Here is a 19,119-nt window from a genome sequence, read left to right on the forward strand (position 1 = left end):
TGCGGATACTGGGAATCCGAAAACAGAAAATTCTGCAAAAATGCTCTGCGGGTCAGAAAGTAGCGAGAGATAGAGTGAAATATTTCAGACTGATTTACTGAACTTTTTAAAAAAAAATTGTTTTAACCACAGCATTACCAAATTGCAAATTTACAAGAAAAAGCCTGTAGAGTCTGTCCTCGTTAGGGAGGCTGACTGTTGTGGGATGTGCTCTCAGTCAATACCTTTTTTTCCTCTCCTATGGCTGAAGTTTATTATTTTGCTTGTTTTTTTGTGTCGGCCAATAGAGCTGTCTGCCCAGAGGAGCGGGTGGCTCTTTCCCTTTAATGAAAGGAGAAGGCAATGTGGCTCGGGGCTGCTGCTGGATGTTTCACACCTTGGAGCTAGAGAGAGAGAGAGATGCAGCTTCTGAAACCAGCCCCGCGGATCTAACTGCAGCTCCCTAGAGTCTCTCTCTCTCAGTCACTTCAAACCGCAGCCTGATTCCAGTTCCGTAACAGTACATTCCAGCTCCTGAATATCACTGGAAGCGGAGAAGAAGCGAGGGGGGTCGAGGGCTGATGTAAAGCTTCACATTGCCACAAACAGGTAACCAACTCTCCATCTTCCAGCAACCTTGGCTGGGCACAGTGACAATTATTGGCTTCTTTTAACACACACACACGAAAAGGAATTATTATTCGTGGCAACCTTATGAACGCCTTATTGTTGAAACTTTTGAAAAGAAAACATTAAATTGAAAGTTAGAATAGTCACTGATTTGGGGAAGATTGGTCACGAAGACCTTTAAATGAGCTATTTAATTGCACTGACATGAGGGCTCATGGATTTGATGTATTCCCCCCGGGTGTTTTTAAGCGGTTGCCGGATCTCCGCGGGTCGGTTTCTCCTGGAATTAACAGAGTTTCATTTCTCTCTCTCTCTCTCCCTCGGTCAATTTTAGAAACGAATCTGCGGCGCCAGACATGGCCAAGTGGCTGAAGGACTATTTGAGTTTCGGGAGCCGCCGGGTGCCTCCCCAGCCTCCTAAACCCGACTACAGCGAGAGTGAGATCCTCAAGGCTTACCGAGCCCAGAGGAACTTGGACTTCGAGGACCCCTACGAGGAGATTGAGGGCAGAGGCAGGGTCTCAGAGAACGAGCATCCGCTCGGACTCTCCTCCCAGCACCAGAAGCCAGCCTCCCCCGACATCAAGTATGTTTCCCCCAAACACCGCCTCATTAAAGTGGACAGCACCGACCTGGGCAGCAGGGCAAAAATACTGGGCACAGAGGAGGCGAAGGGCAAGCCTGAGACTGTGAGTACTAGCCCTCCCCTCCCCACTACACACAATTCAGCCTCCCCCAGCTTATTTTCTGCTGTGTTTTGTTTTTCTCTCTGTGTAAAACTTCTGGCCGATCACATGGTTTAGTAATGAAGGGTACTGAGTGTGGACTAGTCCCTGCCGATGGTGAGACCCACCTGAGAAATGGGTTCCAGCTGCTGAGTGAGAGGCTGACCCACACCAGCCAGGAAGGTTCCACTTCAGCGTTTCCCTACCCCGCACCTACACCCACCCCCACCTTCACTCCCCCATTGTCCCCAGTGCACTCTCTGCCAGTTGTCCACACTGCGCTGTCCCCCTGCCCCCCCACCCCCCACCCCCACCCCCCACTCCCCACCTGTTGCCCCCGCATTCTCTAGCCCTTGGTACCTCCATGTTTTCTAGCCCATGTCCTGCCACTGTCTTCGTCCATTGCCCCCTCTGCGCACTCTGCCCATTGCCCCCACTACGCTCTTCCCTTATCCCCACACTCCCCGCCTGTTGCCCCACGTTCACTACCCCTTGGTACCCCTACGTCCTCCACCCCATGTCCTGCCACACTCTCCACCTGTTGCCCCCTATGTGCTCTCTGCCCATTATCCCCACTGTGTTTTCCCCTAGCCCCCACCCCATGTTCTCTACCACTTGCCCCACACTGTCTCCACCTGTTGCCCCCCTTGCTCTCTCCCCTTGCCCCCCCACACTCTACACCTGTTAACCTCCATGTTCTTTACCCCTTGTTCCCCCCCCCGCATTCTGCTTCTGTTACACCCATGTTCTCTATTCCTTGTCCCCCATGCTCTCCACCTGTTGCCCCCCACGCACTCTACCCCTTACCCCCACCCTCTCCACCTTTTGCCCCCTCATGCGCACTCCCCATTGACCTGCACTTTCCCTTCACCAATGCCCGATGCTCTCCCTGCCATTGCCCCTGTGCTGTTCCACCCCATTGCCCTCCCATTATGCTGTTCCATCGCATTGCCTCCCTGCATTCTTCCCCAACATTGCAATCCTATGCTCTTCTGCCCCATTGCCCCCTTGCACACTTCCACCTTGTTGTCTCAGCACTCTTCTTCCATGTTGCCCCCTGTTCTTCCCCTACATTGCCCACACACCCTTTCCCCCATTGCCCTGCTCCCTTCTTTATGGCCCCATGTGTCCTTCCCCCATTGCCCCCTACCTCATGCCCTGCCTCCTGCCTCATCATTCTCTCCTCCCATCTGTCTCCCCTCTCCTACCCTGACTGTCTCTCCTGCCCCTCTCATTGCTGCCCCCTTTCCTCTCTCTGCTCCAAGCTACCACCACGCCCCCGCCCCCCCGCCCCCATCCCCTACCATCAGTAACCTGTGTCCCCATTCATACCAAGAAAACTGATCCCAGCTGGGCTAGTGGTACAGACCCCTTGTAATTGGCATTACAATTGACCCTGACTTCAGGAGATGAAAACTGAATAGCATTTCCCCTACCATAAGGAGAGGGAGAAGAGAAAAATCCCTTGTGGGATGCACAACCTAGTAACTGAGGGCAGAGAGGGAGATTCAAGGCTGCTGCTCAATTTCAAGGTTCTACAAGCATTCATAAATCGTCAGTTTAACATCCACCATCATCTGTATGAGTGGCAGGCTCGTAACTGTCTGTCAGGTGCCTATTGTATGTTCTACGTGTCACTTATGGGTTTGTAGTGCATTAAATCTTCACACAGCCCAACTATTGCAGTCTTATTAATTCTCTATGATTTACCCAAATGCTGACCTGGAGTCCTGATAATACTGAGGCATCGCACTTAGGAAAGCAGTTAATGAATATAATTTTTTTTTACAGATTTACCCTGTAAATTGCACACTAGTGTTCTTCAGGAGGCTGCATTTGACCTCATGGTAACAGTTACCTTGGCTTGATATCATTACATTTTGCTGATAGCTCCATGCAGCCTGCACATAAATTGACAGAGTGATGTTAAATGTTCTCTGACTGGGTCCTCAGCCTCAGGCTTATTAATTCCTGCCAATTCCCATCAAATGATAAAGCCTTTCTACGTGTCTTATTTTACCTCACCTCGCCCCTCCCTCCCCATCCCCATTCCAATTTTCACCCCTTCTCTTCGGAAGTTGTTGACTCAACAACAACAACTTATTTTATATAGCACTTTTAACATGATAGAACATTCCAAGGGGCTTTGCTGGAGCATTAAAGAAACAAAGTATGACACTGAGCCACATAAGGAGATATTAGATCAGACGATCAAAATCTTGATTAAAACGGTAGGTTTTAAGAAGAGTCTTAAGGAGGAAAGTGAGATGGAGAGGTGGATAAGTGTAGGGAGGGTATTCCAGATCTTGGGACCTGGGCAACTGAAGATTAAAATTGGGGATGTACAAGAGGCCAGAATTAGAGAAATGCAGCCATCTCTGAGGGTTGTGGGGCTGTACGAGCTTACAGAGATAGGGAGGGGCGAGGCCATTGAGGGATTTGAAAGCAACGATGAGAATTTTAAAATCAAGATGTTGCTTGACTGAGAGCCAATGTAGGTCAGCAAGCACAAAGGGGAGTGAGATTTGCTGCAAGTTAAGACATGGGCAGCAGCATTTTGGATGACTTCAAGTTCATGGAGGATAGGGTGTCAGAGACCAGCCAGGAGTTGAGTCTAGAGGTAATAACAGGCACGAATGAGGGTTTCATCAGCAGATGAGCTGAGATGGGGACAAGTCGGGTAAAGTTACGGAGGTGGAAATAGACAGTCTTGGCAATGGCATGAATATGACGTCAGAAACTCATCTTGAGATCAAATGCGACACCAAGGTTGTGAACAGACTGGCTTAATCCCAAAGTATGGCCAGGGAGATGGATTGAATCGGTAGCTAGGCAACAGAGTTTGGAGCTGGGATCAAAAACAATGGCTTTAGACTTCCCCTGTATTTAATTGAAAGAAATTTCTGCTCATCCAGTACTGATGAGCAGCCTGGTAAGTTAGGAAAAGTTTAGAAGTCAAGAGAGAGGGTGGTGAGGTAGAGCTGGGTGTCATCCACGTGCATGTGAAAACTAATGCTGTGCTTATGGATGATGTCATGGAGGGGCAGCATGTAGATGAGGAATAAGAGGAGGCCAAGGATTGATCCTTGGGGAACACTGCTGCTGGGTCAAAATCCTGGAACTCCCTTCCCAACAGCACTGTGGGTGTACCTACACTACATGGACAGCAGCGATTCAAGAAGGCAGCTCACCACCATCTTCTCGAGCGCAATTAGGGATGGGTAATAAATGCTGGCATAGCCAGTGAAGCCCATATCCTGTAAATGAATTAAAAAAAAAGAAATGGTGCAGGAAGAGAAGCCATTGCAAATGGTACATTAAGATAGATAAGAATGGAACCTCTGGGATATGGTTACTTAAGGGCAGCTACACTATGCTACCCAGGATTGCCTCCAGGGTGCGCAGCCACACAGTCCTTTGGAATGTACAGTGCAATGCAATAAACAGACTGTAAACAACAAGAAAAATTCAGAGGTAACATTGTTCCTAACTCTAGCTAGGTGTATCCTGGGGGTTTTGTTACATTATCTTCTGTCTCAACCATACAGTTCCTCCATTAGTGCATCCCTTGGTGCGCTGCCTGCCCACAGCCAATTGCAAGCAGGAACAAACTTTGTTACCTAGTTGGATTAATCTTGCCTGTTGGTGAAACAGCCATGTTTTCCTCATCTCCGTGACTTTTATAACTAATTAAATGAAAGCGTTCAAGCAAAACAGAGGACACTTTTTTTTTAATGGCCAATGACATTTCTCCATAGCTTATTTGTAGCAATGTCCCAGAAAATTATTTTCCAATTCCTGGAGACTCCACATCAATCTGGAGGGTTGGTAACCCCTCCCCCTAATGCGTTGGCCATTCTTCAATGGCAAACCTAGGTTCTGTGTGGCAACAGGTTCTTCTTGTGTTGGCGGGCGATGTAGAACCATGTCTGATCCTTGCCTACATCTGTCATCTACACATGCACACCATAGATAGTGATCAGGAACGTGACCCCAACTGACCTTCCCCCAAGTAAGGCCTAGACCAGTTGCGGCACTGCCACTGGTAGTTTCACTGAGATCGGCTGATCTCAGGGGTGAGAACTGAACCTGGGCCTCTGTATTTAATTGAAAGAAATTTCTGCTCATCCAGTACTGATGAGCAGCCTGGTAAGTTAGGAAAAGTTTAGAAGTCAAGAGAGAGGGTGGTGAGGTAGAGCTGGGTGTCATCCACGTGCATGTGAAAACTAATGCTGTGCTTATGGATGATGTCATGGAGGGGCAGCATGTAGATGAGGAATAAGAGGAGGCCAAGGATTGATCCTTGGGGAACACTGCACGAGCTGAGCACTACACGAGGCAAGTGGGCCTCTGAGGGGAAGCTTCAAACGCTTGGAGGTTCCTTACAATGAGTCTTCATACTGATGATCTATTGTCACATTACTGCCTTTCACGTAGTGATTGGAATACTGGGCAAACCATTTATCAATTATGTTCCCTTCATTTGTTACTGTTTCATGGAACATCGATTGGAAAAGATCATGTGTACCATAAAGCACCCTAGTTGAATTTCGAGTTAGGTGGATCCTTATATTTAGTGCATCTCGATTGCATTTTTTCCTCTGACTCTGATTTGTAATGACATTTCGTGCTGCAGGTTTCTATCAAGTGAAAATTAGATTGTCTGCATTTTGGAAATCCAACCCAAAGGTCACAGTGCAGTCACAATGACTGAAGAGTAGAATAGAAGACGTGATAAATTTAGCAACAACTGATTAGACGATAGCAAGGTTGGTTTTTAAAAGCTTGTAGGAAGAGAGCGTAGTGGTGAGAAGTTTCACTTTTCTAAGGGGAAGAAAATAATTTGGAGTAAGTGTGCATTGACTCTCAGATTCAACAATGAGGATCCAGCAAGGAGTGCCAGAGTTTACGACGGTGTATTCAAAATTAAGGACTAAACGATGAAGGAAGGTCGAGTGACCCGATGACCATTTGTATCAATAACTGGAGGCTGTAAGGGGGAAAAGGTTTCAAAGCTGCACCTGGGAGAAGGATCAGGCAACAAGTTTTTCTTGTATCTTGTCCAGGATCGTGAGGGAGATGTTACGAGCTCATCATATATCGGAGTAACAGTTACATCTCACAAAGAGCTTCAGCTTTATAGGATTTAAGGGATTTGGACTGTTCAGACATTATAACTTTGGTTCCTTCTGTGTCCAATGGTGGAGACTCCTCTCAGTGCCAAAGAGGCGAGTGCTTCTAAGCCAGCCTTGGCAGTAATTGCTTATTGCTGATGGCAGCCTGGTACAGGCAGTGCTGGTGGGTGCCATCAAAAGAGAGAGTTTAGGCAAGCGCATTGTCATTTCCTGCAGCAGCAGAACAAAATGCCTTTCCGACAGACGGCCAAAGTAATTCAATGCAGAAAGTGCCCCAACCCTGAGGTTGCTGCTGTTGCTTTAAGACATCAGCGTTTGCATTAACCTGTGGATGGAAGGTGAAAGCAACATCAGTAAAAGGACAAATGCTAAATACAGTGTACCTGGAAACCTCAAATAAAAAGAGAAAATGCTGAAAATACTCAGCAGGCTTGGCAGCATCTGTGGAGAGAGAAACAGAGTTGATGTTTCAGGCCTGTGACCTTTCATCAGAACTAGACATTATTAAAAGGACATTTGTTTACACCCACCACCAATTAAATCTGGAAATAAAGAGCTTGTGCTGTTAAAGGTGACCATGAACCTAATAAATTGTTGACCCAAATGAGTCACTAATCTTGAAATGACATTTAATCATGTGTGAGCCATAATTTCCTCCAATTAAACAGTGGGAAGATTGAAGCTGCCAAGCACTTTGTTTGCTCGCCACCTGTTCAGCTCCCTCCCTGGCCACTATCTTGGGACTGAACAAGCCTGTTCACAATCCTGGTGTGTATTTGGTTCCAGATCCACCAATGCCTTGATATTAAAATTTTCCTCCTCATGTTCAGAGGTCTCCATTGCCTCTCCCCTCTCTATCCCTATAACCTCCTCCAGCCCTCCAAAAACTCTATGATCTTTCAGCTCTGGTTCGTGTGCATCTCTGCTCTCTTCATCTCACCAATGGTGGCTGTCCTTTCAACAATCAAGCTCTAGACATCCCTCCTTAAACCTCTCCAACTCTCTGTCCTCTTTTTAAGAAGCTTCTTAAAAGCTCTCTCTTTGACCAAACTTTTAGCTACCTGCTCTAATGTCTCCTTCTCTGGCTCAGTGCCAATTGTCTAATTAAGTGACTGTGAAATGCCTTATGGGACACCTCACTAAGTTAAAGGCGCTATAATGTATGTCAGTTGTTGTAAGAGGTGCTAGACTCCATCTCCGAACAGCAGCTTTAATATTGCCATCAAAAAATCCTTCAGAAATCATCGCTTACTTCAGCCCCTCCCAGGACATCAGCCTGTTTATTATGAATGGGGGTGGAAATTCAATCCATAGCTATTATTTGCCAATTTATTTGGCCACTTGACTCAGTCTGTAGCTGTGTGTTACAATTGTTAAGCTACCAATTTGGAATCTGATTTTGATGTATGGTCAATAAGAGCACAGACTTTTATTTTATTCCGCCAACCCAAATGTTCTCCTTGGTCACTCTGGCATCTGACTCAAATGGCGAGTGGTCAAACAGCTCAACTCTTGAGACACATCACAGCTGCACCAAGTCCCGTCCTCATCTGGCATCAACATACTGATATGGTCCAGCAGGAGGTTGCTGGAGAGCAATGAAGAGTCAGAACCCTGGCTGATTGCCCTGTTCGTAGACTGTTGTGTTCAGTTGTTCCATTGTCGATAGCAACCTCAACTGAAATCAGCTAACTCAGACAGTCTCGAGCAGAGGCTCCTTACCTTGCATTTTGAAAGGAAAACAGCCCTTTTCTTGAAAATTCTTATAAGCTGCCATGCTGAAATTTTCAAAAGCCAAGCTACGTTTCACCGGCACAAAACTAAATTGGTGTTGGGTTGTAAAAAGGAACGTGTGCTTTTCTATAGTGGTGGCTGTAACAGTATATTCTGACGAGTTTTGATGAACACTTCCTGCCCTGACAGCTCTAAATCATTCTTTGAGGACTGGCCAAAAAGCCTCAATGTTTCCTTGTGCTTTTTTTCTAACTAAAACAGTCAAATAGTGAGTGAAAGTGATCAGGAGGCTCCCTGACCACAAGCTGCCTAGACTCTTTAGTCATGTCTGAACATCACAAGGGCCTTTTACTGGCCTCTGACTTTGACAAGCACTTGGCTAAAATTCATGTAGCAGTTCAGCAGTATATCACATCTAATGTATCCCGCAATAACGGGCTGGGCTTGCATGCTGTGTAATGAATTGAAATCCAAAGGGATAGAATTTCAGTGTTTTAGGAATGAGATTTGCTTTAACCTCACATAGAAAAAATATGCAAATAGTTTAAGTATTAATTATTGCATTCACTCTGCCACCTCCTTCTCTGCCACACCCCTTGTTCCCGCTCTCCAGTGCCTCATCCTCTTCCAACACCTTGCCCCCAACCTCCTCCAACATCTCTGTCCTCCTCACCCACCTGCCTGAGGTTCCACCATTGGCAGTTTTAACCATCCCGGCCCTAAAGTCTGAAATCCTCCCCCAATATCTCTGCCTCTCCACCTTTCAGTCCTTTAACTCTCTCCTTAACAAATCCTACCCCTCTTGACCAAGCTTTTGGTCACAGCTCTCATGGTTCGATGTCCATTTCTGTCCAGTTCTGCTGCTCTAAGATGCCATGGGACACATGAATTAGAGGTGCTATTGGAATGCAAATTATAAGAAAATTGCAGCTGTCTAGTCAGCCATGTGGCTGTTCTCCATGTCCGAGTCGAGCTAGTGGAGACAATTTTATGTTCCTTGCTCATGGACGTGCGCATTGAATGATCATGGCCCACATATTCCTAATCACACAACCGATTGTGTGGGTGCCCTGCTGGCTGGATGAACCCGGATGATTGGCTATGAAATGTTCACCAGGCTATTTGACAGTGAGAGCATCACAGTCAGTTTGATCCTATCCTCACCTGATGTCCAGACATGTGAACTCTGCAGCAGGTGTCAGTGAGGTATTCACACACTGAGCCTCCTTTTATACTGCCGTTAGGTTCTAGTTAGACATATTCTTGGAAGTTTCATTAAATGACCCCCCACTTTCAATTGCCTTGCCCAGTCAAACAACTTTTTTCCTATCTTCAATATTTGTACGATTAATAAACTAAAGTGCTCAGAGAAGACAAAAAGAACATGGTGTTATAATGCACCAATGATTTTTCTCCCAGCTTTTGCTCGCAGTGACATCCAGGAGATAAAACCTTAATTTCTGGAGGCTCCAGGTCAATTCTGGAGGCCTGGAAACCCTACTGCTGGCTCTCTGCTTGTGCTTGGCATTAACATCATAGTAAATGTTCCATTTTTAGTAAGCAGAAAGACTGGGAAATGGATTAAAAATAAAATCGTTTTTTGCAATGCCCATTGTTGAAATGGTGAGGGCCTTGGTTGGTATTCGCTGTTTCTGAGGTTCTAATTAGCATGAACCCAGGGGCTGAGATCTGTTGCAATGACTGCATAAGAACCTGAGTTTTTGAACATCACACTTTGGACACAGTTTTTCTATTAACTGCAGGGGGCTGCGGTTTGGAGTAGTAGTTTCACTGATGTTGCAATTTCTGTAATTTTAAATGCCTGAGGTTCTCATTTTCTGTGAAGCAATGCTGGACTCCCAGGGTTAGTCATTCAGAAAAAACTTGGCAGCCCCTAAGAGCTGGGTTACTTCATCTGTACAACAAAGCAACTGGTAAAGCTATTTACATCTCCAGGGTCTTAGTGCTCACTCTCATGTGGGTAAGACAATCCTGAGCTGTTCACTTTGTAACAAATGCAACGTTTAACAAGCTGGGTTTAACTCCTTGGAGGTTCCCTGCTTTTGTTGAAGGATCCCTATTTCCAATGGGGAGCAGAATGGGGCCTTGTTAGTGGGTGGGATGGGATCCTGGCTGGAATTCTGATATTTGTTTTTGCTGCCAATGAAAGTTAACTAAAAACCTCAATAAGTTATCCCACCACATCAGCTAAAGGAAAATTGGAAGGGCTGAGCACAGTTTAATTCTGAATGGGTAACAGACCCGCAGAACCACTGCTTCTGATCAGAGAGCAGTCAGGCTCCTCTTATATTGCAGCTTTGACAGTGAATATCAAAAGAGAAGGAAAGTCTCGGGCAGCATGTTTGGGCTTGAAATACTCCATCTGGAGGAGAGAAAAGCTGAGATGAATTGCAGCCAATCCCAGGCTCTCAGTTAGGGGCAGCACCCAGGAGAGTGTGCCGCTCAAGGCCACAAGCCATGATTTTGCCAGCCATTAAAATAAAAGTCTGCACGCCAGTGATGTTCTCCCTGGGCCTACAAAGTGAGGGATTGGTCCTGATATTTCCAGTTTTTTGTGCATCTGTCTGCACCCAATCCCCCATCATTCAAACCTTGCCCCCATTAGCAGTTCAAACTGGAAACGAAAAATCCCAGGGTAATGTTTTCCATGCATCCTTCTGGCCAATGTTCCTTCGCAATCACTCCTTGCCATGAAGTGGATTCACTTGGCTCATTTTTTTTTTTAATTGTGGGATCTTGTTGTGCATAAATTGCTGATTGAGTTCACCTGCATAACCATCAAGTAATGGATTGTAACTGAAAGGTTTTAAAGGCCTTTTCTGAGCAAACTCCAAATCTCTATATCAATGTTAAGTCTCTTTGTGGAGATTTTTGCACAGCAACCCTCTAATGTGATGTAGATGGAGAGTCACCGTGCGGCCTGTCACCGATTCAGGCCCCTTTACTCACAATCCGTCACCACAGTGTGTGATCATACCAACATGCTCTTCATCCTGTGCGTAGCTCCCACTTCAAAGGCCAGTCCAGCTGCTAATGCTAAAAGTGGAATTCATACACTGGCCTCCTAGTTTTCCATTCCCGGAGAAAGTTGGGTGAAAGCCAACGGGACAAGACACAACAGAATAGGGGAGAAAGGTAAATCGAGGTTCAGTCACACAATATTCAGTTTAAGATTGTAAGAGGAAGAGAAATAAAAAGCTCCGCCATTTTAAAGTCTTAAAGAAGTAATTGGAATGGGGGATGTAACTTGGGATAACAGCCTTCAGTTTTTTAACTATTAATTCTTCCTTTTCATTCACTTTTCATTCTCTTCCCCATCAGTTTTGCAATTTGAAACACTACGCAGTACCACGAGGCTGAATTAAATTAAAGTGAGGATTTGTGATCTCACACAAAATTGCGGTGGAGGATGCTGCACTATATTTACAATAATTAAATAGGACAGCATTAAGGATTTCAATGGAACATTACAGTCCCTATGCGAATTACACCAAAGCTCTAAGTAGATTGATTGACAATGGTCAAAACATAAAAGAATAGCAATGGCAAATGGGTCATTGACATTGCCCCATTCTCTGGCATACAAAGCTGGGGAAATAGTCAGTCGGTGCTGCAAATCCCTGACGTTTATGCAGTGGACACATGCAGCTCCTCACCCCCTACAATCTGCAGCTTTTTGAAACAGTTGCTACCTTGCCAACACAGAAACTATTTCCACTTGCAGCAGGGAGTTGTCTGCTTGGTTGGCTCTGTGTGGTTTAATGATGGATTGCCTTTCATATTGATTGACTTATTTAACTTGCCTCTGCTTTTAAAGGGATTGTTGTGAGATCCTTCCAGTTTAGCACCACACTAGATGATACATTTCTCCACTGAAAGGAACAATCTTGCATTTATAAAGCACATACCACCTCCTCTCGAACTGTCAATAACCAATGAGTTGTTCAGCACAGGGAGATTATCGTGCTCTCTGATTAATGCCTTGGTTTAACATCAAAAACACAGTACCTTCCACAATGCAGCATGCCCATTGTGCTGCACTGAAGTGTTGGCCTAGATTATGTGCTCAAATCCTAAAATGTTATTTCACTCTACAAACCATTGAGTCAGTGGTGACACTGCCACCCTTCAAGTCAAGCTGAGATGAACAAAAAGCTTGCATTTATATGGTGCCTTTCACAATCACTTGCTGTCCCAAGTTCTTTACAGCCAATGAAGTACTTTTGAAGCGCAGTTGCTGTTGAAATGTAGGAAAGTCAGCAGCAAATTTGTGCACAGCAAGTTCCCACAAACAGCAATGGGATAATGACCAGGTCACCTGTTTTATCAACATTATTGAGGGATAAATATTGGCCGGAGCACCAGGGATAACTCCCCTGCTCTTCCTCAAACAGTGTCATAGGATCCTTTATGTCCACTGAGAGAGCACCTGGGACCTCTCTTTAACGCCTCATCAGAAAGATGCCACCTTCAGCAGTGCTGCACTCCCTCAGGCTGCCTGGATTGTACACTTAAAGACTTAAATTTTGTGCTTAAGTCCGTGGCATGAGGCTTGACCCAACAATTGTTGATTCATTGGGTGGAATTTTATGCCGGTGGGATTTTACAGTCCTGCTGAAGTCAATGGACTTTTAAACGGCTTGCCGCGATGAGGCCTAAAAATCCGCCCATGGTGTGAAGGCATCAGCTGTGCCAAGCTGACATAGACCATTGGAAGGAGATCAGCAAATTGTTTTCACTTGTTATAATGAGGAGGGTTGTTGGCAGCTGAAGTTAAGCCTCCTACAATCCTGAGGAAGGGGTGGGTAAAGTTACGTTCATGGGGCAAGTTCCAGAAGGCTCTGTGGAGGGGGGAAAGCAGAAGGTGATGTGCTGTTGCAGCTGTTGGTGTGTATCATTGTTAATGTTATTATTCTATACATTCTGTTCGAGAAAATAACTGTTTGGAATTTCATCAAGAGGAGGCAGAAAAACATTTGAACCAGGGCTTATTAGAGTGGTCACACATTCATGTCCAAAGTTGGCCTGGAATCAACTTCCTTCTCTTCACCACCACCCCCACCTACCTCTCCACTTACAAAGTACCAGGTACATGCATATACTCTGGCCCCAGGTGTTTACCAATACTGTTTTAAGATTTAAAAACATTCTCAAGGGCTTCAAAATAAGAATGGAGAGTTAGATTTAGACTGGTTGCAAAGGAGTAGGACAAGGAACATACATTTACAGTTGAGCAAGATGTTCCAAAGAAATAAAGAATAATGTGGTGGCTAGGATGTGGGATCCAACAGCAGCACAAGATGAATTTCCGTCCCTCAACTTTGGGAAGTGTCTCGCTCCCTTGCAGAGAACTCACCAAGTTTAGACATCATTGACGCAGACTCTGTCTATCAGGCTGCCAACACGTGAAGAAGGGTTACATGGGTGAGGTGCCAAAGACCCTCTCAACTTGTGGAACCAAATCCCAGCAAGAGCCCTCACCTTCAAGGAAGTAGGAAAAGAGCAAACACAATTGTTTTCTGAATGGGAAAGTAGGCACTTGGATAAGAAATTGGCTGAGTGATAGGATACAGAGAGTAGTGACAACTGATTGATTGGTTTTCAGATGGGAGGAAGGTCTGTAATGGAGTTCCCCAGGGGTCTGTCTTGGGACCCTTGCTCTTCTTGATATATATTAACCTCGACAGTAGTGTGCAGGGCATGATTTCAAAATTTGCGGATGATATGAAGATAGGAAGCATTGTCAACTGTGATGAAGATAGTCTTAAATTTCAAAAGGACATAGACATATTGAATGGATTGGGCAAACAAATGGCAGATGAAGTTCAGTGCAGAAAAGTGTGAGCTGATTCATTTTGGCAGGATGAGTGTGAAGAGACAGTGTAAAATAAAGGGAGAAACTTTGAAGGAGGTGCAGGAGCAATGGGACCTCAGTGTATATGTACATATGTCATTGAAGGGGGCAGGGCATGTTGAGAGAGCAGTTAATAAAACATATGGTATCTTAGATTTTATTAATCGGGGCATTGAGTGCAAGAGTAAGGAGGTCACGTTGAATTTGTATAAGACACTAGTTAGGCCTCATCTGGAGTACTGCGTCCAGTTCTGGGCACCATGCTTGAAGAAGGATGTGAAGTCACTGGAGAGTGTACAGAGGGGATTCACAAGAATGATTCCAGGGACAAACAACTGTAGTTGTGAGGATAGATTGGAGAGGTTGAGCCTGTTTTCCTTGAAGAAAAGAAGGCTGAGAGGAGACTTGATAGAGGTATTCAAGACTCTGAGGGGTATGGACAGGGTAAGTAGCGAGAAACTGTTCCCACTCAAGAGTACATTAAGAACTAGATGGCACAGATTCAAAATAATGGGCAATAGGAGTAGAAGTGATGTGAGGAAACATTTTTGCACTCAGGGGGTGGCTGGAATCTGGAACGAACTTCCTGAAAGGGCGGTGGAGGCAGGTTTGATTGAGCCATTCAAAAGGGAATTGGATTGCTTCCTGAAAAGAAAGAATGTAAGGCTACAGGGATAAGGCAGGGGAGTGGGATTAGATAGATTGCACTTTTCAGTGAGCCAGTGCAAATTTGATAGCCTGAATGGCCTCCTTCTGTACTGTAAAAATTCTGTGATTCTCTGAATGTCTGATTTGTGTCATCAGCAGTAATTGGCTTGAAGAGAGACTAATAATTTGCAGGTGGATCTTGGTGAAGATGGTGAATGGATGGCCCTAGGTGAAGATGGTGAATGAATGGCCCTTGGTGAAGATGGTGAATGAATGGCCCTTGGTGAAGATGGTGAATGAATGGCCCTTGGTGAAGATGGTGAATAGGTGGACCTTGGTGAAGATGGTGAATAGGTGGACCTTGGTGAAGATAGTAAATGAATGGCCCTTGGTGAAGATGGTGAATGAATCACAGTGACTACTACAACTTAACAATGAACAATATTGGAATAGTGTTAATTACAGGATCTTAAGTACATATATGTCCATAAAGATCATTATCTGTGCCAGTTACTGATCTGATAGACACATTCAAAATTGAGGGTTTTGACTAGGTAAATCAGGGAAAGCTATTTCCGCTGCTTGGTGAGTGAGTTAGAAAGCTCAAATTTAAGATCATCACTGCAAGAGCAAAGGGTGTTTTGGGGATCTTTTTATTGGGAAAACTGTCAGGCTATGGAAATTCCTGACAGAAACAGTGGTGGAATCAGGATCCGTAATAACTTACTAAAAGGGTAGAGTATAAATATTTCCATGTGAGTGCAGACAGAGGCATACACTGGAATGGTATTTAAGTGCCTATATGGAAAACAGGAGATGGTTAATTAAATTAAGTGATACCTTCTTCTTCTGCTGCCATATTTTGCAACATCAGTGATCACAGTTCTACAACTTTCATGGTCTTTGATAACAGGTAACATCTTGGTGTTGTTCTCAAATCTTGTACCTGTCTATGTTTTTGCTCCTTTGCTTCCCTGCTGCTCTGCTGCCCTCAATTTATTAACGTATTAACATACAAAATAATGTGAGAAATTAAGGACATTTACAAGACACAGAGCATAGCTGAGGCAGTGGAAGGGATAGGGGGACTGGACAGAAAAGGGAGCAGGGCAAAATGGCAAGGCAAAGTCCAGGAGCCTAAGAGAAGAAAGGGACAGGTTGGCACCAAGGGTACAGAGTACCTAACCACATTTCAACAGACAAAACCTACCCCAGCACCAATCTTGTCCCTCTACTATAGCCAGCATTGTAGTGTACTAATCAGGGCAAGCCCTAAATTGTATAATACCAGAATCAGACTACACCTTGGGCACTATGTCCAGTTTTGGTTGATAACACTCAAGGCTGTGCAGTGAAAAGGCTGATCTCTAGTATCCAGCGTCTGGGTTATGTAGCCAAAGCTGTGTCTTTCAGTTTAGAAAGGAGATATCTGATAATGAACTTTTATTACATTTAATAATAAAAGGGAATCAAAGTCAGCCATGCACTGTCTGATGTGCAAAGTAAGCAGCTGCTCCAATGTTATCTTTAATGTTTTAGATAATTAAAGGAATAGAGGGAGTAGCTCAAGAATATTAATTTAAATTAAATTGCGAGAGTAAAACAAGAGAAGTTCAAATTAGTAAAGGACAAACTGATAATCAATATTGGGAAATACTTACACTCAGGGTAGTCAACAGGATCTGTGTTCTTGTGAAACAAACCCTTCTTATCCCACATTCCTGCCCTTTTCCATCCCCAATTATGATATTGAGTCACCACTTTGGGAATGTGTATACATACACTACTTAAACGCCTGATTTTAATAATAAGATTCTAGAATTTTCTTTGATCTTCCCTGTATTGGGTGCAGTTGCTTTTTTATTCATCACTCCTCCAGTAGTGGATGCTGGTGGTCATTCTGGAATGTTCCTCCACTATCATTGGACCTTATTTTAGTACGTTGCTCAGCTAGTAGCACTCTCACCTCTGAGGAAGAAGGTCATGGGTTCAAGATCCACTCCCAGACTGGAGCACAAAAATCTAGGCTGATACTCCAGTGCAGCATTGAGGGAGTGCTGTACTGCCAGAGGTGCTGTGTTTTGGATGAGACATTGAACCGAGGCCCCATCTGGCCTCTCAGGTGACCTAAGATATCCTGTGGCACTATTTTGAAGATGAACAAGGGAGCTATCTCAAGTTGGCTGACTAATATTTATCCCTCAATCAACATCGCAAAAGCAGATTATCTGGTTGTTGCTGTTTGAGGAATCTTGTGCGTAAACTGGCTGCCGTTTTTCCCACATTGCAACAGTCACTACACTTGCAAGAAAAAATGTATTTCATTGGCTGTTAAAATGCTTTGGGATCTCCTGTAGTAATTAAAGACGCTATATAAATGGAAGGCATTCTTTTTTTAACTGGCCTCCAATACTTACCTTGGTCATGTTTGAGCCCTTAGTGACTATTCACCATCTGTTCACACCTGACAAGAGATGCCTACCCTTTGACTGTGTTTCTTACACATTCAGTGCACAGATTCATGGATCCATTTTAATTAAAGTGTGTTAGATGTTCTACCCTGTGCCTGTGCTAATACATCGTATATGACCTGCAGCTGAGGGAGTCAAAGGATTAAACTCCACAGTGATATCTATGCCTTGGGATTTAAGAGTAATCCTCAGAATATTTAAAAGGATAAGGCATATTGTGCAGAAAAGAAATTAACCCTCAATTTATCTTTTAAATCTCACATTGGTTTCCCCTGGACAAAGGAGGATTTAGGAGAAGATACAAGAAGGAAAAGCATATTAAAACTTAGGAGGAACAAGAGTGAATTTCACAGAAATCACCGGATCCATAATATGGATAGGAAAAGTTTTAGAGGGGAGAGTGTGAGAGGGTTTCAGACTGGAAATGAGAGAAGGATCATCCATTGGGTGATAGCTTGTATCTGTGCCGGAGAGTTCAAAAAGTCACACCAAGAGCAGGATTTTCCCTTCTTCAGGATGGGCCTAGGAGTGGCTGCCCCCACAATCAGGACCCGGCCGCGATTTCATGCTCGCTGGCCAATTAACGGCCGGCCAGCACGAAACACGTGCTGAGAGCCTCAGCGCTGCCAGGGTGGGGGCGGGAGGAGGGCTAGCACAGAAGTCTGCGCATGCACAGGGGAGCGCGCGCTGAAATCTCCATGAGGGCAAGAGCTGCCTCAGCGAGCTGGAGAATTGGGAGAAGATTGTAAAGATGACATAAACATGTCCCTCATGTCACATAAAGAGGGACATGTTTAAAATGATGGCCAAAAATATTTAATGGATTTTCATTTACCATTGGAAACCTTATCCCGCCCGTGGATGAGGTTTCATTAAAAATGCAAAGGCCGCCTGGCCTATTCGCCTGCCCGTGAACCATAAGGTTGGACGGGCAGCGAGAAATACAAATTAATGAATGTTTTAATGGCATTAATAGGCCTCTTAATTGTCAGCAGGTGCGCTGCCGACTCTCGCAGGCGCCTGCCAACTGAAATATCGTGTGAGTGTGCGATGACGTCAGGACACTCACCTGACCTCACCACGCGTGAATTTACCCCTATCGGGCCGGGCACACACCTGCCCACAGGAGGTAAAATCCTGCCCCAGGACAGCTTTTGTGCTGCTTTTTTCTTCTAATTCTGATTCCACTCCTGGTATCCCTGTTGTTCAATTGGTTTCTTACAGAAGTCTGTCACCCAGTGATGGGAAATGGATTTTACACTCTAAGTGGCAAGCATCGCGGAATCCAAATTAAAGCAACGGCAGTATTAAAACAAAACAAAATGCCGAAAACACACAACAAGCCAGTATCTGTAAATCAGTAGCTGATGTTCCAGCTATTTAACCTTCTGGTGAAAGGTTATACAGCTGAATTGTCAAAGCTGCCTCCTCTTTATTGATGCTCACTGAACCATTGCGTATTTTCTGCTTTTATTTCAGATTTCCAACATTTGCAATTTTTCCTTTTTCTTTTAATATGAAAGCATGTTCAGATCTTATGATCAGTCAGCCCTTAGCTCAGAACTTAAGCCATAGCTTCAAAGCAGCTGGAGACTGGGAGAGCAGCTCGATACAGTCACTGAGAACCGTTCTGACTGAATATCTAGCAGGCCACCTTTAGCGAAATATTTGAAATGACTTTCACCTCACAGCAGCAAAGATGAAAAGGGAAAATCTATAAATGCTGGCAATGCACAGCAGTTGAGTGAGCATCTAAATGAGTTAACCAGGTTATCAGAACTGAAAACATTAATCACATTTCACCTTTCAGATGCTGATGATCAGTTTTGCATTTCTGGCATTGTCTGTTTTTATTTCAACTCACTGCAGCTGCATTGATTTTTATTCTAAAGGTCTCTGGTTGATCTGGGAAGCAACATTTA

At 44.6% G+C, this 19,119-nt stretch overlaps 1 protein-coding gene across 2 annotated transcripts in view; it reads left to right on the forward strand.

Moving 5' to 3' along the window:
* Positions 1-371: 371 nt before the first annotated feature.
* The window catches only part of LOC121286740 (SH2 domain-containing adapter protein F-like), a 276,315-nt gene continuing 257,567 nt past the window's right edge, over positions 372-19,119 (forward strand). The window contains exons 1-2 of one of the 2 annotated variants that reach the window (XM_041203762.1): positions 372-588; positions 944-1,298. In XM_041203762.1, the coding sequence (XP_041059696.1) occupies positions 966-1,298 (333 nt within the window). In that variant the 5' untranslated portion in view covers positions 372-588; positions 944-965. The remainder of the gene's footprint in view (positions 589-943; positions 1,299-19,119) is intronic. The other variant, XM_041203759.1, reaches the window with a different exon arrangement.

This window comes from Carcharodon carcharias, chromosome 14 (assembly GCF_017639515.1).
Source record: "Carcharodon carcharias isolate sCarCar2 chromosome 14, sCarCar2.pri, whole genome shotgun sequence".
Lineage (NCBI taxonomy): Eukaryota > Metazoa > Chordata > Chondrichthyes > Lamniformes > Lamnidae > Carcharodon > Carcharodon carcharias.